Consider the following 22,408-nt stretch of genomic DNA (forward strand, 5'->3'; position numbering starts at 1 on the left):
TCACACCTACGTCCTCTAGTATTTGATATTTCCACCCTGGGAAAAAGATTCTGACTATCCATCCTATCCATGTCTCTCATATGTACATATATTTCTGACTGATCACCCCTCAGCCTCTGATGCTCCAGAGTAAATAATCCCAGTTTGTCCAACCTCTCTGCATAGTGAATAGTCTCAAATCCAGGCAACATCCTGGTGAGTCTCTTCTGCACCCTCTCCAAAGCCTCCACATCCTTCTGTAATATGGTGACTAGAACTGCACATAATACTCCAAATATGACCTAACCAAAGTGTTATACAGCTGCCACATGACTACTTGGCTTGGCTTTTATACTCAACATCCCAAACAATGAAGGCAAGCATGCCATATCCCTTCTTTACCACCCTATCTACTTTGTGTTGCCATTTTCAGGGAGCTATGGACTTGCATCCCAAGATCCCTCTGTACATCAATGCTCCTAAGGATCCTGCCAGTTACTGTATACTTTCCTCTTTCTTTTGGCCTCCCAAAGCGCAACACCTCACACTTGTCTGGATTATACTCCATCTGCCATTTCTCTGCCCATATTTCTAGCTGGTCTGTTTCCTGCTGAATCCTTTGGCAAACTTCTTCACTATCCACAACTCTGCCAGTTTTTGAGATGTCTGCAAGCTTATGAATCAGCCTACCTACATTTTTGTCCAAATCATTTATACTGTATATATCACAAACAACAGAGTTCCCAGGACTCATCCTTGCGGAACGTCACTGGTCACGGACCTCCATTCAGAATAACATCCCTCCACAACTACACTCTAATGGCCTTGCGAATTTTGAATCCAGTCTACCAGTCTCCATCGACCCTGTGTGCCTTAACTTGCTGGATCAGCCTATTTTAAGTGACCTTGTCAAAAGCTTTACTAAGGTCCACATATACAACATCCGCTGCCCTCCACTCATCAATCATCTTCATCACCTCTTCAAAAAACTCAATTGCTTGTAAGACATAACCTCCCCCAGAAACCCAAGCCAACTATCCCAAATTACTCTATGCTTTTCTAGATGCGAATGGATCCTCTCCCTCAGAATCTTCTCCAATAATTTCCCTATCACCCACATAAGGCTCACCAGCCTATAATTCCCTGGTTTGGCTCTATTGCTCTTCTTAAACAGAGGAACAACATTGTCTGTTCTCCAGTCCTCTGGTGCCTCAGCTGTGGCTAAAAAGGATACAAAGATCTCTGTCAAGGCCCCATTAATCTCCTCTCTTGCCTCTCTCAATAACACCATGGTTATGAGGTTGGTTCATTGTGTGAGTGATGATCTGAAAACTGCAGTAGCCTGCTTAAACCAGCAGCAGTAGCTCCCAGAAATTTATGATGGCACAGTCATGAATAAATTGAACCATACCAGCTACTGTGATACAGGAGTGACCAGCGGAGGCAGAAATTCCAGTTTTGAGCCCGAAAATGCTGGATGTGGCCCAGCAGGCTACCAAGTCAGTTGGCTTGAGCCAATCCAAAAGAGATTCTGATTAATACTACTTGAACACAGCTGTTAATGCCAAACAGGATCCTGCAGAATGAATTTTGGGCCTGCTTGCCCCTCCTGAGTTAAGTCCTCAGAGCAACGTAAAGGTGGGATGCCAACATGGGTGCCGTGCCAACAATGATAGATTGTGGTGTCAGGGGAGTGCACTTGTTTTGCACAAGCAGTTACCTTTTGGTTCTGGCCATTTAAGAACCCCTGAGGGTGACAGAATTGCAACATCAAATATCAAGCGGGGGCTTGTCAGGGGTCCTTCACCTGTTTGAGGCAGTAGTCAGGACACCTTGGCCTGGATGTCCTTCGGGCACACCTTGGGTGCAGAGTTCTAAATTCCAAAAATGTGCTCATTTTAACCCCATAAACTGGGCACAATATTTCCCCAGTGGTCCACCTGCCCTGCCCATCCAATTTTCCTTTCCTACATCATTTTAGTAAGCATGGATAAAAAATATTGATCAAAGTGAAAGCTTAACCTGATCAGCTTGCATGATCATGTGCACTTTGTTTTTTACACAGTTAATTCTTGGGAATATAATATTTACATTTTATATCCATTGTAAAACAAGCAAATTTATTTTCTATTCTGCTGAAATGATCAGATTTTATTCAGTCATTAAACACCATATTATTTCTCTAGACTTGGCACTGTTTCCTTCATTATGCAATCTCCCCCACCAATTAACAATGGCATCACACAAGGCAGGGAGATTTCTCAGGCAGTCTTTGCCTGGAGCTGTTCTGCTCCAGCACATCTCAGGCTCATCAGCAGGGGATGCTCAAGGCCTTTCAGAGGAAGGCAAGAGTAGGCGTGTTCCTTCCTGAAAAGGATCTCAGTCTCTTTCCTTCAATCCCTTATTATTTTTTTCTCTTTCTTTATGTTGGAGGTGATCCCAGTTTCCACTGAGCATAAAGCAACCTATTCATGCCTGGATAAAGTCAGACTTCAAGAAGGTACGCAAAGTTTGGCATCCAGCACATCACGTCTGAACCTCAATAAATGTGCACCTGATCCAAATTCTCATCAGAGCACCAAAATGCAACTTAAATATTTTTCATTCACATCTGCTAAACAGGGCTCCTGATGCTAAAGTAATCCTGCTCCAAAAGCACTGTAACTTGGCAATCTAGCAATGCATTTTTAGGGATAAGGATTGAGCCACACTAATAAAGGACTAGTGAGGATTGATTAACAACTCTACTGGGAATGCAAGAGGGTTTGGGAATGACGAGGGCTGATGTGGTGAAACAGAAGGTTACTCACTTATCTTCCTTGTTGCAATTGTTGACATTGAAGTTTGCCAGAATCCTGGAACTGCAGCATTTTAGAATATTAGGACAAGTAGAATGCAACCAGTGAAAATTATAGGTTACATGGTGACTTAGGAGAAGTTCAGAGTTTAGGATAGGGAGCTGTGGATTTGGTATCATTGTACAGGATGCAGACAGTAAGGAAAAGATTATGTCTACTTTTTAAACCATTAATTTGAATTATTGCCATAAATTGAACTGTCAATATAAATAGAGGGACGTAGGAACACTTTGGAAAAGATCATTTGAATCAACAATATAGCCCCTTTTCTTAAAAAGACTTCAAATCCACCTGCAGATATCTAACAATTCTTTCTGTCCAGAGACGTAACTAGTTTACTTTTGATTCTTATGTATGCCATGTACTTCATCAGTCCTCCCTGCTGGCTTGTTCCATTTATCTGCCTTCCTTAGCGTGCAATAATTCTAACCTAATCCCCTGATAAGCTTCAAACTTTAATTTATATCTTCCAGCTTTAAACCCTTTGCCAGCTTGTTAAAGGTTGTAAAATTGTGGGGAGCATGTTTATGATTTCTTGGTAGATCCACCTTCTTACTAGCAGCACACCTTAGGAAAAATACCATTAATATGTCTAGAGACTAAAGAGTAAAGAGTGGTCTTTACGCTTTATTGCTTTGTGGGTGGACAAATTAATAATTATACTCAGTTATTAAGATAATTTATAGCTCTCAGGTTATATGTTCCTTGATTATAATAGTGTGGTCTGTGCATATAAATTAGAGTCAGGAAGATTACGAGATGAATACTAGCATATATGTATGACAATTTGCTTTCCACATCTACAGCAGGGCATACAAATACAGTAAGCCTTTGGCCATGAATACCAACAATAGCTCTAGACTTTGATCTTACTGCTTAGAATCATAAGTGGCAGATGAGTCCACATTTCCCATTTGTACTTCTTGCTTTCGGTCAACTAACCCAACAGTAAAAATCTTCTGTTCCTGCATCCACATCAATGATTTTAATTTAAATTTTATTTATTATAAATAAGGGCTGGCAGCAAGGGATATATTGTTGCAATAAAATAATATAAAAAGAGAAATGAAAAGCTCAACCAGAATGAAATATAAGCAGAAAACGATGCAATGACTCTGGAGGCCGTACAGGAAGCATCAATAAACACTATGGTTGCAGGATGTGAAACAGGTTATGTCCACTACAGGTTAAATGCAATCCAAATTGGTGCCAATAAGAAGCCATGAAATTGGGGTACTAATACCTTGGCACCAATCTAAAATACATCAACTGGCTCTCTCTGGAGACTGATTCTGGTCAAAGCTGGTGTGCATTTAAGGTCAGTAATAGGGAACAGATGGACTTTCAATTGCTTCATTTAGTTTGAGTCTTGGTTTGAAAGCCACACTAGGTTTTGGAGAACCACTGGACTCACTGGAGCCAGCTCTTGTGCAGAGGAGTGGAACTTACTTCTTGCTCCTGCCATGGTGCTCTGGATTGCCAGCAACTGACTGGGTGTTACTCTCCCGGCTTGATACATCTTTTATCTCTGGTCCCCGAAAGCGTTCCAAGAATGAATCTGGTCTCTGATCTTCATTGTGGATTTGCTGAGTTGCCCAGTTCCTCAGCACAATGATGAAATTAGTTAACCTGGAATAAGAGCTCACAGGATTACAAATGTATTCCCAGTCAACTGTGGACACCACCTAACTCTGCACTATCTTTTCACTTCAATACGTTACCTCAAACCAAATGTGATCTGGATTTTACTTTGATTAACACAATCATACAGATTAGGAGCAGGAGTAGGCAACATGGCTCCTTGAGATTGCTCTGCCATTTAATTAGATTATATGATTGTAACCTAAACTTTGCATTCAAGTCTAAATGCTGTAACTTTTCATCCCACTGCTTACAAAGAATCCATTTCTGTTCTAGAGTCATACAGCACAGAACAGACCCTTCGGCCCAACTCATCCATGCCAATCAAGATGCCCATCTAAGCTAGTCCCATTTGCCTGCATTGGACCCTCTAAACCTTTCCTATCCATGTACCAGTCCAAATGTCTATTAAATATTATTATTGTACCTGCCTCAACCACTTCCTCTATCAGCTCATTCCATATATGTACCATCCTCTGTGTGAAAAAGTTGTTCCTCAGGTTCCTATTAAATCCTTCCCCTCTCACCTTAAACCTATGCCCTCTAGTTCTTGACTCCCCAACCCTGGGAAAAAGACTGTGCACATTCACCCCATCAATGCCCCTGCTTGCCTTAAAAATATTCAAAGAATCTGATTCCACCATTCTTTGAGGAAGAAAATTCCAAAGACTCATGACCTCCTGAGAGAAAAAGTATCTCATCCCTTTCTTATGTATTCCCTTTTTTCTTAAACACTGATCCTAGTTCTCGATTCTCCCACAAGAGCAAACATCATCTCCACATACACCTTTTCAAGACCTCCCAGAGTCTCGTGATTCAATCAAGTCCCCTCTCACTCTTTGGTTACTTTAAAGAGGACAGTAGATTAAATGCCAAGCATGGAGAATATTGGATGTTAGGTAGATATTCTGATGCTTTGCCTAATTATCCGCAGCAAAACCTTTCTACTGCACTAGAAGTAGCAAATGATTTTAGGCTGACTACAGCCGAGATATTTATTGCAGAGGTGTGGAAGAGCAATTTGTAGAGACGTCAACTATACCTGGCTAGAGCTCCTCTGCCTGTGAGAGAAGTCCGGCGGGATTCGTGCTGACCTCTAGGTTCTGCAGAGGTCACCCCCTGAAGCTCAGAAGATGAGTCTTCACACAGTGAGTGGGTCCTTAGCAACAAACAATGAGAAATAAAGGTCATGGCTTAGGAAATCACCTTCAAAACTGACATACTGGATTTTATTAAAGAACACATCACCATAACTTCAAGTAAATTTCTTTTAAAAATTGCAAATTGTGAAAGAAGCCACAGGATTGAGATTAAAACAGCCAATGAGGTGAAATTAGGTCATTGGTGGCTTCACACACTTTTGTCAGGATCTGCCACTCCATAAAAAAAAACAGTATGGTGCGATCAAACATGAATTGGATGGAATAACGTTGGAATTCTGTATCATACATATCGAGATAAGAGAGCATTGCTTATGCAAATATAGAAGCAATTTATTCAAGAACTCACAATTTAAGCTACATGGAAAGTGCAAAGATTTACAAAAGAAATCCATAATGGAAGAATGCATAATGGTCATTTAAATTCAGTTCTATGGAACGATAAACAGGTGGGATGAAAAGTCTGCTCTTGGTATTATCATTACAGTCCTTGTGAATTGAAGAAGATATTGATCCAGTTAAATTGTTCATTGTGTCAGAGTTCAAATAACAAAGAGCTGAAGTTAAACGTAAGGAAGCCAAGCAGGTCCTTTGTATCCACGTATTAATAAATAAATGGAATAAGATAACAGATATTGAAAGAGATGGCTCAAATTGAGTCAAGTGATAATAGGAGGATTATTTCTGGAGAGGGGAGAGGTACACTAACAAGTGGGTGATACAAGACCATTGGGTTTGCTACCCCTTTCCTATAAATTAAAACCCTTACTGATATAAAGATTAAAAGACAAAAAACTGCAATTCCTGAATAAAACATACCGAATACTTCTGTTACTTTTGGCAACCAATAAATAATTTATTGTTGGGACTGCACTTTAACTTGAACAATTTCCTTTCAGTTAATTGTATAACTTAACAGCAAAGCTACAACTGTCAATCCCACTGGTAGGAGTGAAGCACTTTCATTCCAAGAATCTGGGCTTAATGGTCATTTGAACTCCTGTATTAAATGGGTTGATAGACAGCATATTCAGCCTTATGTAGGGGAGTCTGGTAAAATTAAGTAACTCTGATTAAGTGTTGTGAAAACATTCATGATCCAGAGTTTAGCTGGAGGAGGAGAAAATCGAGTAATGTTAGTGACCTTGCACCTCATTGCACTACACTTTCTCTGTGGCTGTGAAACTTTACTCTGTACTGTTATTGTTTTTACCTGTACTACATCAATGCACTCTGTACTAACTTGATGTAACTGCACTGTGTAATGAATTGACCTGTAAGATCGGTTTGTAAGACAAGTTTTTCACTGTACCTCGGTACAAGTGACAACAATAAACCAATACCAATGACTCCAAAAAACGGTGCTGGCCATTTTAATCATTATGTCTGGTAGCAGTAAATCCGGGCACCAGAAATCTTCTTCCATGGATTTTCCACAAGATTTGCATCAAACACCAACTACAACTGGGCAGAACAGAGATTGAGACTCGTGGTTGTCTGCGTGTTTATGGGACCCTTCCTACTTACAACTCCCTAGTTGAAATCCAATATGAAAACATCACAATAATGGCTGGTTAATTTAGTAACAGTCAGTAACAGAGTACAGAGTTGCATTTACAGTCATATGATGGAAGAAAACATCATGTGTCTTTCCTAGAAGAGCAGAAAATAGCTACCGTATGTCTCCTAAACCAACTACAAACATCTTTCTGCAGTCCAATAGTTTCCAAGTTTACTTTCATTCTATGTTTAGTAGTGTGGTAATATTTCATACTAATTTGGCCAAAGAAGTTTCATATGAATGTTATTGCATATTGTCCCTGGTCATGACGCTGACAAGATACATTATTGACTGTCAAAAGAAGGAGACCACAATGGCAGGATAAACTGAGTAAAGATAAACTGCTAGAAGGTATTTTCCCACAATAGAGGTCGAAAAGGATTTCCATACCTGCTGCTGCCATTTTCTATCCTTTCCGGATCTTCATCATTATTCCTGACGGAGAGTCTGTGAAGGGGTGGATATGACTGTTGGGTACTAATCATTGCCATGTCTTACAGACCCTATTGCACAAGTTTAGTCCGTACCTGGTAGAGGAGATTAATGCATTAAAAAAAACCTTAAAGTAGAGGAAACAATTTCAATTTTTTAAAGATATTAAATGGACCCTCTGCCTAAGAAGGCTGTGGAAGCAGAGACCAGCAATGATTTCAGAAGGGAATAGGGTAGGTCTTTGAGGGGCTATGGTCTAAAGCAGGAGAATGGGACCAACTGGATTCCTGGCAAGAATGGTTCTCAATGAACCAAATGGCCTGTTTCTGTGTCCTAATGACTCTATGGTTCTGGAAAAATAATAAGTAAAGAACATAAAAGCATAACATTTATAGAATGTAATTTCAATAAAATGCCCTTACTGGTGAACCCTCACAACAGAGGCTATCCATCTTTTACATTAACTTGAAGTCACAAAATCGGACATGATCAATGTAGGTTTCAAATGTCAGACTTCTTCATGTAAATTATAAGCAATGGTCCAACAGAAAGGTTAAAAGGATATGGGAGCAGATCTTCCAATTGTCCACCAGCAGTTACTTGTGCGGGCTTTTCTTATTTGAAGATAAACAAACTGGCTTGGCACTATTTGCCTATCTTTCGATTGGCCACATGTTAATCCACAGGGGCCTTCCCTCAGTATCCCAATGCAACCTTGCAGTTCTTATGTGGAGGTAGCCTCTGCTATTAATGATCCAGGAAGCACTGACCTGAATCAGCACAACTGGAGAGCGGGAATAACTGTAGGCACTTTTGGAACCCTGCCCATCTTATCCAGGCTATTCCAAGCTGAGAGCCAATGGTGCCGGAGCATGGTGCCTCATTGCAAGCTACTCTCTGCAGATCTATTCATTACTTCAATTATAATTGTTCTACTCTTTTAAATCTAAATTCTAAGAATCTACTAATAATGTTCTTTTGTCTGCCTGCACTGCACTTACTCTGTAATTGTAATACTAGTTTCTGCATTCTGTTATTGTTTTTCCCTTGTATTACCTCAATGTACTGATGTGATGAAATGATCTGTGTGGATGGCATGCAAAACAAAGTTTTTCACTGTACCTTGGTACATGTGACAATAATAAAACAATTTACCAATTTACCATGGCATATGATTTTCCAAAGCCCAAGGGCCTCAGTAGTAGAACATCTTGGCCTAACCCAGTTGTAGCCTGGAGCTTACCTGGGACCACGGTCAATGGATAACACCAGTCTCAGTCTCAGAGCAAAAAGGGGCCAACGAGCACAAGTGCAATGCAGTCTACACTTATGACTATGCAACGCATGATACAGCAACAATGCATTGGCTACTTCTCTGCAATTTAGCCACGACAGAAAAGTGGCTGTTAAGTTATTGCATCAGAGTTCTGCACCATTCATCCACACAGGAGTTTAAATCCCACCATGGCAGCTGGAAAATTAAAGTTAAATGTAATTAATTTGAAGTTTAAAACAAAACTGGAAAAAGGAGATGTATGGGGCAAGTTTTTTTACACAAAGAGCAGTAGGAGCCCAGAATGGGCTGCCGGGGCTGATGGTGGAAGTAAATATGATGGCGGTGTTTAAGAGGCTATTAGATGGACACATGAATATGCAGGGATGGAGGGATTTGGATAATGCGCAGGCAGAAGAGATTGAGTTTAATTCAACATCGTGTTTGGCACAGACATTGTGGGCCAAAAGGCCTGTTCCTGTGCTGTACTGTTCTATGTTCTATGGTCTCAGTAATGGGAAAAAGAATGACCAGATTGCCATAAAAACCAGTTTGGTTCACGAATGTCCTTCAGGGAAGGAAGTCTGCCGTCCTTACCAGTCTGGCTCTTATTTTAGGTGTAAAAATTCTGCTTCTGGGCAGGAGATCAAACTGTACTAAATTGACCTCAGTTATAAAATGGGTGTGTTATTCCTGAAGAGCTGTCAAGTGCTGGCCGTCAGCAGGGACCAGTTTGTCTGGCAATTGGTGGCCAGCTGTCAGCACCAATTGGAAGGGCCCTTGCCTACCTGCTGGGCAGCTGACCTCCCCTCAGAAGGACATCTCCAGAGGCATAGTGGGAGCAACAGCATACTTCCATTGGCCTTCAGGTCAGCAGAAGATCTAAGCCGTCATTTTCCCAAGGTTTTATTTTCTGATTCAGTTTCTTCACCACTAGGTCAATAAATGTAGAAAATTCTTGAGGGCCAGGGATTCCAGTTTGGAAAACATCCAGAATAATTAAAAGGAAATTATTCCAAACCAGAGCCTACAATGAAAATCAATTCTCTGCTCACTCCCAGTACTGAAAAAATGAATCCTATTTATTCAGGTTTCTATTAGTATTGATCTCTGATGCAGTGGTTATTTAATACACAGGTAATTACTTTTACAATTTGGAAAGATCTGGAACTTAACTCACAGGTGGAATTAATGAAACAAATAATGTTCCTCTGTTTGGTGATTTTCATAACAATGACAAAATTCCCATGGCCCAGAAACTCCCCCCCCCCCCCGGAAAACAATGGATTGTGTTAACCTACCGATGATTATTTTGAACTCACCTCTAAAAAGTTCATTAGCACCCAAGGGGTTGAGTGCTTCTTAATGGCCCTTGCACACTTTCCTTCACTGTAGATTGCAACTGCAGAACAGATCTAAGACTGAGTTCCAATACAGGGGACAGTGAGGAGGACGAGGCCCAGTGGGCAGACATTGGGTTGTTGGATCAGGAGCTGGAGTGTGATCAGGGCCATGAATTAGGTTCAGGCACTGGGGCCTGGGTGGTGGGTACTTTGGAATATCTAGGCCCAAGATGGAGGTTAGGGGCCTGGGGTCAGAATACCCTAAAATATCAGGTCTTGGAAGAGGTGGACTGGGACTTGGGTTGAAGAGTAGAACTTCAGAGAGTGGTCAAGTTGAATGATCAGGGCAGGGGAAGAGGGAATGGTCCCCTGTGTGAAAGTTAATAATGAAATTAAGAAGAACTTACCTAGGACATGTTCCAATGCCAGACGATTAAAAGCAGGTTGCTTTGAACGTGCTCAATGACAGACACACCTGTGAATCACATGAGTTTAGTGAGTGTTGCATGGGGAATGACTTCATTAGGTGCACACCTTACACAGAAAAATGTATCATCAGTGTAAGCAAGATTGGCAACTGGAATTGTCTGGTCAAGTTTCCAGAGTAGTGTACTCAGGAAGTAAATACTTTGCATCCAAATTTCTAAGCCAATTTTTAATTATTGGATAAAAAAATAATTGTACTAATTGGATAGGTTGTACATATATATAAATATTCTATGTATGCATTCATTAGATGAATAATACTACCACAAAACTTAATTCTGTAATTAACATTTTCATTAATTATAGAATTAAGTTTCAGGCCAATAAATTTACTCTAGTGAAGACAAGAAATGATAGGAACATAGAGTCTAACAATTACACAACACTCAACATTAGACCTTATTGTCAACAGGACAACCATTATAAGAACTGACCAAGAAAAATCCGAGGATGTACACTTGGAGATACATTGCCTGAGAAATAGAGATTTTAAAGGAAGTGAGACATTGATGATCTTTGCAAAAACCATATGCCAGAGAAATACTGGACAAGATACTTCCAAATGATGGACCATACTGTATGCAGTTTAGAAAAATGAGAGGTGATCTTATTGGAGCATATAAGATTTGGGATTAGGCAGGGTAGGTGTTGGGAGAATTTGCATGGTGGGGAATCTAAAACTAATGAGTATAGTCTCACAATAAGGGGTTTCTCATTTAAGATTGAGATTATAAGGACTTTTTTCCTTAATAGGATTGTGAATCTCTGAAATTGCCTTGGACAGAGAGGTATGTTGCTGAGTCTTTAAATATATTCAGAGCTGAGATAGATTTTTGGACTCTAGGGGAATCAAGGATTATAGGGATCAAGCAGGAATGTGGAGATGAGGCCAACGAGCAGAACAGACATGTTCTTATCAATGGCAAAGATGGCACAAAGGGCTGTGGGACCTATTCCTGCTCCTATATCCTTTCTTTTATTCATTTCTGGATTCTGGGCATTGCTGGTCAGGCCAGTAATAATTGCCCATCCCTAACTACCCTTTAGAAGGTGATGTTAAACTGCCTTCTTAAACTGCTGCAGTATCTCTAGTCAAGGTACTCCCCAGTGTCATTGGGGAAGGAGTCACAGGATTTAGACCCAGCAACAGAAAAGGACCAGCAATATACTTCCAGGTCAGGATGGTGTGAAACTTAAAGAGGAACCTGTGGTGGTAGAGGTTTCAAGTTCGGAGGGCACTGCTGGAGTAGCCTCGGGTAAGTGACTGCAGTGTATTTTGTACATGGTATAAGCTGCAGTCATTGTGCATAGTGTGGGGAGGGAATGGATGTTTAGGATGCTTGATGGGTGCTAATCAAACAGGCTTATTAGTTAGAGTTGCAGAAACCCTTGTTATCCGTCATCAGAAATGCTTATACTTTTGGAGTTGTTGAGCACTTACCACGACAAATTGGCTCTGCTATGAATTATGATTATAGTGGTACTCTTTGATTGGTTAACTGGTAGGCTAGCTGGTATGTTTGCCTGGCGCTTCGAAATTGTCAAACATTTCTTGCAGAGGATTAGCAGTGACTTGAACACAAACACTTGTAACTTAAAACCTTATATTGATGTGTGGTTGGATCTTCTAAAGACAGATCATAATTGGTAACAGTGCTTTGGGAAATAAGGAATATTAGTTAGTACTCATTTTTGTTACTTTCATGAATTCGCTGATCTTGTATAAACTGTTCAGAAGACACCATCAGGATGTTTCCACAAAGCTTGAGCTCAGCCTTGCAATGGAACCATATGCACAGCCCTGTTTTTTTTTTAATTAGATAGACAAGGAAGGAATAAATCCACTCGGTTCTCTCTAGTAGGTTTGAAACTTTCTTTTATATTCTATTACACACAATACCAGCACTTACTGACTTTCACTAACTACCCTCAATCAAAATGACTTTTAGGGTCATTTTAGAATTAAGAGTCAATCACATTACTATGATTCAGAAAACCAGACCAAGTGAGGGTGTTTCCCCTTAAGTTGTCTAGATTTTGTACCCATTTTAAATGTGTTCGATGTTCAGAGATATTTAAACATTATTAAAGTTGCTATAATTCAAAACAAAACTCCAAAGCATTAAAAGAGAAATGTTATGGATGCGATGGGAGGTGAGAACCTTGATACAACCGCTGTCACTAAAGAGGTAGTGCTGAGCAAATTAGTGGGCCTAAAGGTAGACAAGTCCCTTGGTCCTGATGGGATGCATCCCAGGGTACGGAAAGAAGTGGTGGAAGTTATAGTAGAGGCATTTGTGATAATTTACCAAAATTCTCTGGACTCTGGGCAGGTTCCAGTGGATTGGAAGACAGTGAATGTCATGTCACTGTTTAAAAAAGGATGTAGGCAAAAGGCGGGCAACTATAGGTCAGTTAGCTTAACATTTGTAGTTGGGAAAATGCTTGAAGCTATCATTAATAGCAAGACATCTGGATAGAAGTGGTTCCATCAGGCAGACACAGCATGGATTCAGGAAGGGCAGGTCCTGTTTGGCAAACTTACTCGAGTTCTTTGAGGGTATAATGAGCACAGTGGATAGGGGGAACAGGTGGATGTTGTATACTTGGATTTCCAGAAGGCGTTCGATAAGGTGCCGCATAAAAGACTTATCCATAATATAAGGATGCATGGAGCTGGGGGTAACGTATTAGCACGGATAGGGGATTGGTTAACCAATAAAAGGCAGAGAGTTGGGATAAATGGGTGTTTCTCTGGTTGACAATCAGTGGTGAGCGGGGTGCTGCAGGGGTCGGTGCCGGGCCCGCAACTGTTCATGATATACGTTAACGGTTTGGAAGAGGGGACCGAGTGTAACGTATCTAAGTTTGCTGATGACACTAAATTGAGTGGAAAAGCAAATTGTGCCGAGGATGCGGAAAATCTTCAGAGAAATATAGATAGGTTAAGTGAGTGGGCAAGGGTCTGGCAAATGGAGTACAATGTTGGTAAATGCAAAGTCATCCACTTTGGAAGGAAAAATAGAGATCAGATTATTACTTAAATGGTGAAAGATTGCAGCATGCTGTTGTGCAGAGGGACTTGGGAGTACTTGTGCATGAATCGCAAAAGGTTGGTTTGCAGGTGCAACAGGTTATCAGGAAGGCAAATTGAATGCTGGCCTTCATTGCTAGAGGGATTGAATTTAAGAGCAGGGAGGTTATGCTGCAACTGTACAGGGTACTGGTGAGGCTGCACCTGGAGTACTGCGTGCAGTTCTGGTCTCCTTACTTGAGGAAAGATAAGCTGGCTTTGGAGGTGGTGCAGAGGAGGTTCACCAGGTTGATTCCAGAGATGAATGGGTTAGCCTGAGGAAAGATTGAGTTACCTGGAACTATACTCATTGGAATTCAGAAGAATGAGAGGGGATCTTATAGAAACATATAAAACTATGAAAGGGATAGATAAGATAGAGGCAAGAAGGTTGTTTCCACTGGTAGGTGAGACTAGAACTAGGGGACATAGCCTCAAAGTTTGAGGGAATAAATTTAGGATGGAGATGAGGAAAAACTGCTTTTCCCAGAGAGTAGTGAATCTGTGGAATTCTCTGCCCAGGGAAGCAGTGGAGGCTACCTCATTAAATATATTTAAGACACAGTTAGAGAGATTTTTGCATAGTAAGGAAATTAAGGGTTATGGGAAAAAGGCAGGTAGGTGGCTCTGAGTCCACAGCCAGATCAGCCATGATCTTATTGAATGATGGAGCAGGCTCAAGGGGCCAGATGGCCTCCTCCTGCTCCTATTTCTTATGTTCTTATGTTTCTTATGTTAAAAAAGAAAAAAATGATTAAAATGCTAAATATTAGCATTTTTAAGTAATAGGAATGTTTATTACATTCCGTATACTGATTGTCACCATCATTTATACCAGCTTTTCATTGTTATTTATTTGAATTTAAATTCCTCAGATGGAATTCCTCAGGTCTTAAGATCATTAGTAGAGGCGTTTGTATTACCAGTGCAGTAACAAAGCCAAAATGCTACCATACCACAAATAATGCAATCTTTTCCTCGACTGGTCTGAATTGTTCTCCCTTAATTTGTCAAGGTTTTGTACCCATTTTAAATGTGTTCAATGTTCAGAGATGTTTAAACATTATAGAAGTTGTTGTAATTCATTCCAAAATACCAAAACATTAAAAAAGTGAAATTGATTAAAATTCATTAAAACATTCAGAAATAATTTAAAATAACTAAAGTAAAATTCATCAATTGTAAATGAACTGCAGCTTAGGATGACTCTTATAATTTGTGGCATTGGTGTTTGATTTTGCAGAATATTTGAATAAATAGTAGAATATTTGTTTGATTTCAATTAACTAATGTTTTGAATGATACTTTGGTGTATCACACAAAAGTTTTGCAATTATCACAAGAAGCGAAGCAATTAGCTTTTGCTATGACATAAGTTTCCTTGCTCCGGCAATTCTTTCCAAAAATACAAATCAAGAAAACTAGAAAAATCTGGCCAAAAGTCTCAAGGAAATTAACAATCCGAAGACATTTCACTGATGAACACTGATTAAGCACCATAACATTTCATCTGGCTCCCTGTTAATTGAGCCAAGACTGCACGATTTGCAGCTCTCTTGTGGGCAAATTATGGATGATTCTGAATATGAACTGGTACTGTGTGTTGCCAAGTCTGATTGATTGATTTACGCAGCATATACAACAGTGAAACAGGACATCTGTACTAACCAGCTCATGCCAGCACTTATGCTCCACTTGAGCCTCTTCCCATCTTCCCTCATCGAAATCCTCTATTTACTTTTCCCTCAATTACTCATCTAACCTCCCTTTAAATACATCTATACTATTCACTTCAACCACTTCCTGTGCTCCTGAGTTCTCCTTTCTTACCACTTTGGGTAAAGAATTTTTATTGGTGACTGAGTTGTGATGATGACCTCCATTTAAGCTCCTCTCCACAAATAGAAATGTTCTCCCTGCATCCGTTCTATCAAAACTTTTGATGAACTTTATAGTTATGAACTTTAAAGGTCTCTGTTAAGCCACCCATCAGTCTTTTCCCAAAAGAGACCATCTGTTCATCCTTTGCATCCTTTTGTATGAGCACTTAGAACATAAAACATAGAACAGTACAGCACAATACAGGCCCGTCAGCCCATAATGTTGTGCCGATCTTTAAACCTCGCCTAAGACTATCTAACCCCTTTCTCCCACATATCCCTCTATTTTAAATTCTTCCATATGCTTGTCTAGCAAGCTCTTGAATTTGACCAATGTACCTGCCTCCACCACCACCCCAGGCAGTGCATTCCATGCCCCAACCACTCTCTGGGTAAAAAACCTTCCTCTGATATCTCCCTTGAACTTCCCACCCATTACTTTAAAGCCATGCCCTCTTGTATTGAGCATTGGTGCCCTGGGAAAGAGGCGCTGGCTGTCCACTCTATCTATTCCTCTTAATATTTTGTACACTTGTATCATGTCTCCTTTCATCCTCCTTCTCTCCAAAGAGTAAAGCCCCAGCTCCCTTTGTCTCTCCTCATAATGCATACTCTCTAAACCAGGCAGCATCCTGGTAAATCTCCTCTGCACCCTTTCCAATGCTGCCACATCCTTCCTATAACAAGGCGACCAAAACTGGACACAGTACTCTAAGTGTGGTCTAACCAGAGTTTTGTAGAGCTGCATCATTACCTCGTGGCTCTTAAACTCGATCCCACGATTTATGAAGGCTAAAATCCCAAAAGCATCCCAAAAACACTTAAATGTTTTTAGTATTATTCATACAATTATCATAATGAAACTTTGTCATCCTCCTTCCCAATCAATGGATCAGGCCAGAACTCTGCGGCCTTGCCACATCTAGTCATGAAAAGTGGGAGCAATTAAAGAGAGGAGGAGAAAGCACCAAGAATAAACTCATCCTCAACAATGGCAGGTCACAGCAGAGATAAATACAAAGGTGAAGCATTTGCAACCACATTCTTGCAGAAAGTCAAGATCCTTCTCAGCTTCACCCTCAGATCCCAACCATCACAGAATTCAGTCTTCAGCCAATTCATTCTAATTGATATCAAGAAAAGGCTGAGAGCACTGGGTACAGCAAAGGTCATAACATCCAGGCTGTGGTAATAAACATCTTTGCTCCAGAGCTAAATATGCCTCTAGAGAAGCTGTTTGGATACAGTTACAACATCAACCTGAATGTTAAATATTGCCAAAGTATGTCCTGTCCAACAAATAAATTTTTCCCATTATTGACATTGAGCTTCTTAACTTCTCCAGCACCAGAGGGCATGCATTTAAGGTGAGAGGCGATATGATCAGAACAGACGACAGGGACACGTTTTTTACTCAGAGAGTGGTGGATGTCTGAAATGTGTTGCCTGATAGGGTGTAGAGGCATATTCATTGGGGCTTTTAAAAGGGCCTTGGATGGGCACATGAATGAGAGGAAAATGGAGGGATATGGGCAATCTATAGGTAGAAGCGATTAGCTACATCGTCACAACATTGTGGGGCAAAGGGCCTGTTCTGTGCTGTACTGTTCTATGTTCTATGACATATCCAATCCAGCTAATTACCACCCTCTCAGTCTACTTTCAATCATCAGCAAACTGATGGAGAGAGTTCCAACAACACTTACGTGACAAGAATCTGTTCACTCATGCCCAGATTGATTCTTGTCAGGGCCACTCTGCTCCAGACCTCATCACAGCCTTGGCCCAAACATAGCCCAAAGAGATGAATTCTAAAAATGAGGTTAGAGTAACAGTTTTTGACATCAAGGCATGTTTTGACCAAGTGTGCCAAATAGGTACCTTGGTAAAACTGGTCAATGGGGATCAAAAGGGAAAACTATCTTTCGTTACTTCATCAATGACCTTCCTTTCATCAAAAGATCGGAAGTGGGCATGTTTGCTGATGATTTCACAATGTTCAATTCCATTTGGAACTCCTCAGCAAATGAAGCAGCCCATACCTATATACAGAAAGACCTCGACAACATTCAGACATGAACTTATAAGTAACATTTATGCCACACAAGCATCAGGCAATGACCAATTCCAACAAGAAACTGTCAAACCCACTACCATTGATGTCCAATGGCATTACCATCACTGAGACCCCACCATCAACATCCTGGGATTCACCATTGATTAGCAACTCAACTGGGCCAGCTGTATAAATACTGTGGCGACAAGAACCAGTCAGAGGCTGGTTATTCTGTGAAGAATGACACACTTCCTGCCATCCCCTCCACACCCCAGCCCCATGTGTCAGGAGCACGATAAAATACTCTCCACTTGCCTGGATAAGTACAAATCCAACAAGAGTTAAGAAGCTCAATGTCACCCGGGACAAAGCAAACCATTTGATTGGACCAAAACATTCACTCCCTCCACCAATGGCACATAGCGTATATAAAATGTATCTTCTTCAAAGTGCACCGCAGTTACTCATCTAGACTACTCCATCCACACCTTCCAAACCCATGACCTCTACCATCAGAAAAGGCAAGAGCAGCAGGCACATGGAAACCCCACCACCTGCAGGTTCCCCTCTACATCACACACCATTGTATCTTGGAAATTCATTGCCATACCTTCATCATCACTGGATCTAAACAACAGTCCCTGTAACCTAGCAGCTCAGTGAGAGTACCTTTACCAGGAGCACTGTATTGGCTCTAGAAGACAACTTATCACCACCCCCTCAAGGCCAATTAGGAATGTGTGATGAACACCGATCTTGCCGCGAATGGCCACACCTTGTAAATGAATAAGAGAAAGGGTCCCAACAACTGTTTCCAATGAGATCATTATAATGAAAGGTGTAAGGTGGATGGCCAGTATTGAAAGAGTTATGCTACAAATACATGCAGCAGTGTTTATGACTGATGTTAGGTGAATCAGAAGGCAATTTTCAATGACGTTTGTAAATTAGTTTCGAAACCTTGGAGTGAAATTTAAAATCAATGTTTTTTTTTCCCTGTAAGTTATTTAACATTTTGCATCTTACAAAAATAACACAAAAAAATAACAATAGTAAATGAAGAACCAAGACTTTATTTTATTACTTAACATATCAGCAGCAAATGACTGTGTAGTAGTGTATGCTTGTTGCTGTTTAAAACAAAAGAAATAACAGTTCGCCGGTAGGCTGAATAGGAATGTTCTGTTACCCTGAGGTCATTTCTAGGCTATAATAGGTTTAAGACAATAAGAAGAATTAGAGGAAATCCAGACGATATTTTTTCACCAGAAGTGTTCTGGGGATGTGGATCTCGCTGCCTGAACGGGTAATGGAGACAAAAACCCCTCGGCTTATTTAGGAAGTACCCGGGGGACAACCTACTGCAGAATGACCTACATATCCAGAAGTAGGATTTTATTTCTTGTATGTTATTATAGTTCTTTCCCTCCCACCATCCTTGGCTGCAGTACGGACATCCACTTTCTGTGCCAATTTTCTGATTTTGAGACTCAAGGTGTTGCAAAAAGTTCCCTCGAGCGTACTAATGTGGAATCCTAGAACTTAACCGGCGAAAGGTCGGTAACGTCGCTGCACACATCTTTGGTTTTCTTTGCAGAGCAAAGCCATTTTGTTGGTACTCTGACAACCTACGATCGCCGGGCAGTGTTCGCTCCTGTGGTAACTACAATAAAACAGCAACGAGGCGATCGCTCAAACAACAACGAACCCTTCTAGAAACAGTGGAAGAAACTTGGGAGAAATTCCCCTGGAACTCGCCGGGAGGCGCAGAGGAACATCACAAGCGATGCAAACATAAACGGTTTAAGGAAACATTTAACTGTTTAAGGAAACAAGCAGTGTTTGTTGTTTGACCATGCCATTACTCAAGTGGCGCACTGAAAGGCGTCCCCTCCTGCAGAATAGGACAGGTGAAAGGGGCGAGGTCTACTGCCCAGACGGGAGATGCGAGGTTTGAGGTGAAACCACTGCCCATATATCAGAAAGCAGAGCTTCCTCGCCATGGTTACTGGACGGGTAACCATGGCGATACAAATAGACGAAGGAAAGCTATAATTTCCAGTCTGATCTACTCTGTGAATACATTGCAAGGAAATATATTGACCATGAGTTCAATCACACGGAAATCAGCGCAGGAGAACAGATAATTGGATGTCTCGGCGCTTGATCCCCTCACCAGCTCGAAGGTGGGTAGGAAAGGTTTCGAGGGATATGGGCCAGACGCAGGCAAATGGAACCTTTACCAGGAGGACTGTATTGGCTCTAGAAGACAACTTATCACCACCCCCTCAAGGGCAATTAGGAATGTGTGATAAACACCAGTCTTGCCAGGAATGGCCACACCTTGTAAATGAATAAAAAGGGTCCCAACAACTGTTTTCAATGAGCTCACGTTAGGTGTCAATGGTCAGGTAGTCAGCACGGACGAGTTGGGCCGAAGGGCCTGTTTCCGTGATGTATAGCTCCCTGACTCTATTTACATTCCATTTCTGAAGGTCTGTAACTTCTTAACCAAAAGAAAAAAAAACATCCTTGTCACGCAGTCCCAGGGAAAGCATCAGATAACATACCTTCACCGCCAACCCGATTAGGAAAGCGCACGGGGACGTCTCCCCGGATTAAGTTTGTGCAGTTACACGTGGATTGGGGATTAGTGTAAAACCCTCCTGTAGGAAAGTCGCCTTAAATCCACTGCTATCCGGTTATAGGATCAGAAGGGAGGGTGACCACTGAATCTCTGAGGCCACACTATAAGTGGAGGTTTGATCCTACCACCAGCCAGGGGTGATCCCACTTTGTCGCCCATCTGATGCTGGCGTTAAATATTCTGATATACTACTAGTGTGTGCAAAATGATAAGAGGCATAGATCGAGTGGACAGTCAGAGACTTTTTCCCAGGGCGACAAAGGCTAACACGTGGGGGCATAATTTTAAGGTGATTGGAGGAAGATATAAGGGGTAAGTTTTTTACACAGAGAGTGGTGGGTGCGTACTGCCGGCAGAGGTTGTGGAGGCAGATACATTTAGGAACATTTAAGAGACTCTTAGATAGACACATGAATGATAGAGAAATGGGGAGCTATGTGGGAGGGAAGAGTTAGATAGATCTTAGAGCAGGATAAGATGTCGGCACAACATTGTGGGCCGAATGGCCTGTACTGTGCTGTAATGTTCTATGCTTTTTTTTGCTCTTCGGCTCCAGCCTTGGCTCGGTTGATGGCGACCTCGCCTTGGAGTCAGGTTGCAAAGCAGAAATGCTCCTTCCAGTGGCTTGAGCACAAAATCCAGGTGGACATTCCCGTTGCAGTAACATACAGAATGCTGGAGGGTCTCCGCGGGTCAGGCAGCATCGATGGAGGGAAATGGACGGTAAACTCGTCCTGATGAACCTCTGTTGTCCACTTCCCTCCATCGAGGCTGCCCGACTGAGTCTCTCCAGCACGTTGCTCCAGATTCCTGCATTTCGTGTCTCCGTTCCCAGTGCAGAGATGTGGGGAATGCTACACTGTCGGAGGTCCCGTCTGCTCCCTCGGGGTGAATGTAAGAGCCCCTCCACAGCACTCTACGGAAGAACCAAGACTGCTGTGTCCCTAGGTCAATATCTAATCGCTAGTGGGATCTTGCTGTGCGCGGATTTCCTACATGCTGAACTTGGTTGGCATAAGGAGTTTGGGGACTTCCTGAAAGGGGGAAATGAACTGTGCTATAAAAATGCAAGTCTTTCTGAAGACGGCTCCTCATTCCCGAGGATTCTCCTATAACAGTTCTGGCAATAAAGACGTTTGATGGAAATACTCAAAAGTTGGAAACTTTTTTTCTCTACTGCTTCAAACCTTCACATTTACCCCCCTTACCTTGTCTAGGCAGCTCCAGCGCTCCCTGTCCTGGTTAACGAGCCCCGATCTCTCCGCTACCCTCAGTCTGATTGCTGGCGCCGACTGTCCCGTTTGTCAGTCGGGTCTCACGCTGATCCTGGGAGCATGTGGCGAGTCCTGTCTCTGACCGATCGCTTTCTGTCCCAGTGCTGGTCCATTTCTCCGGTTTGTGGTGAAGGACATATCATGCCGCCCCGGGACGGGTTTCAGTTCAAATCACACCTTCAGCGTGAGCGACCGAGAGCCCGGCAGCCAGAGGATTTGATCAGCCGTTGCTTCTTGAGCGGTGTCGGGTCGATGAGAGGCTGGAGGAGCCGAGGGCATGTTCGAGTCTCAGGGAGGTAGCGGGAGGGAAGGAATAATCCGCTTCCCCATCTGCAAACCACCACACACTGATCATTACCACTGCGATTCTGAGCGTCACGTAGATTATCTGTTTAATATGCATCAGCTATCGGGCAGTATGGGATCAGAGGGCACTCACAACCTGGGTTGGGACGTGGAACGCGACTGGATGCTTGTCCTGGAGCAGATTCCATCCTCTCTTCGCTTTAAAATCCCCTCCCTGACGCTGTGCCAAACTTGTCTCCGCAGGAGCCCTTCCCACTCTTTGGGTGAATTGGACAGGGTAAAGCGCCAGTAGTGAACCTCTTGGGGACACCGTTTCCCGAATTAGTTATCAATTCACGTTTGGACATTTTCACCTCGGTGCCCAATATCCTTCCTTCTGTTATCTATCCCGAATGCACAGAGAGTAGAATAATGGTGCTCATTATTCTACTCTCTGCAT

General features: G+C 41.9%; 1 protein-coding gene across 1 annotated transcript in view; it reads right to left on the minus strand.

Annotated features, from left to right (window-relative positions):
• Nucleotides 1-22,123, minus strand: part of cnga3a (cyclic nucleotide gated channel subunit alpha 3a) — a 37,411-nt gene extending 15,288 nt beyond the window's left edge. Inside the window, exons 1-5 of the mRNA XM_052026206.1 lie at nucleotides 21,598-22,123; nucleotides 10,655-10,722; nucleotides 7,590-7,726; nucleotides 5,521-5,637; nucleotides 4,287-4,466 (exon numbers count right to left, since the gene is read on the minus strand). Coding sequence (XP_051882166.1) covers nucleotides 4,287-4,466; nucleotides 5,521-5,637; nucleotides 7,590-7,690 — 398 coding nt within the window. The 5' untranslated portion in view covers nucleotides 7,691-7,726; nucleotides 10,655-10,722; nucleotides 21,598-22,123. The remainder of the gene's footprint in view (nucleotides 1-4,286; nucleotides 4,467-5,520; nucleotides 5,638-7,589; nucleotides 7,727-10,654; nucleotides 10,723-21,597) is intronic.
• Between the last annotated feature and the right edge of the window lie 285 nt (nucleotides 22,124-22,408).

This window comes from Pristis pectinata, chromosome 11 (assembly GCF_009764475.1).
Source record: "Pristis pectinata isolate sPriPec2 chromosome 11, sPriPec2.1.pri, whole genome shotgun sequence".
Taxonomy (NCBI): domain Eukaryota; kingdom Metazoa; phylum Chordata; class Chondrichthyes; order Rhinopristiformes; family Pristidae; genus Pristis; species Pristis pectinata.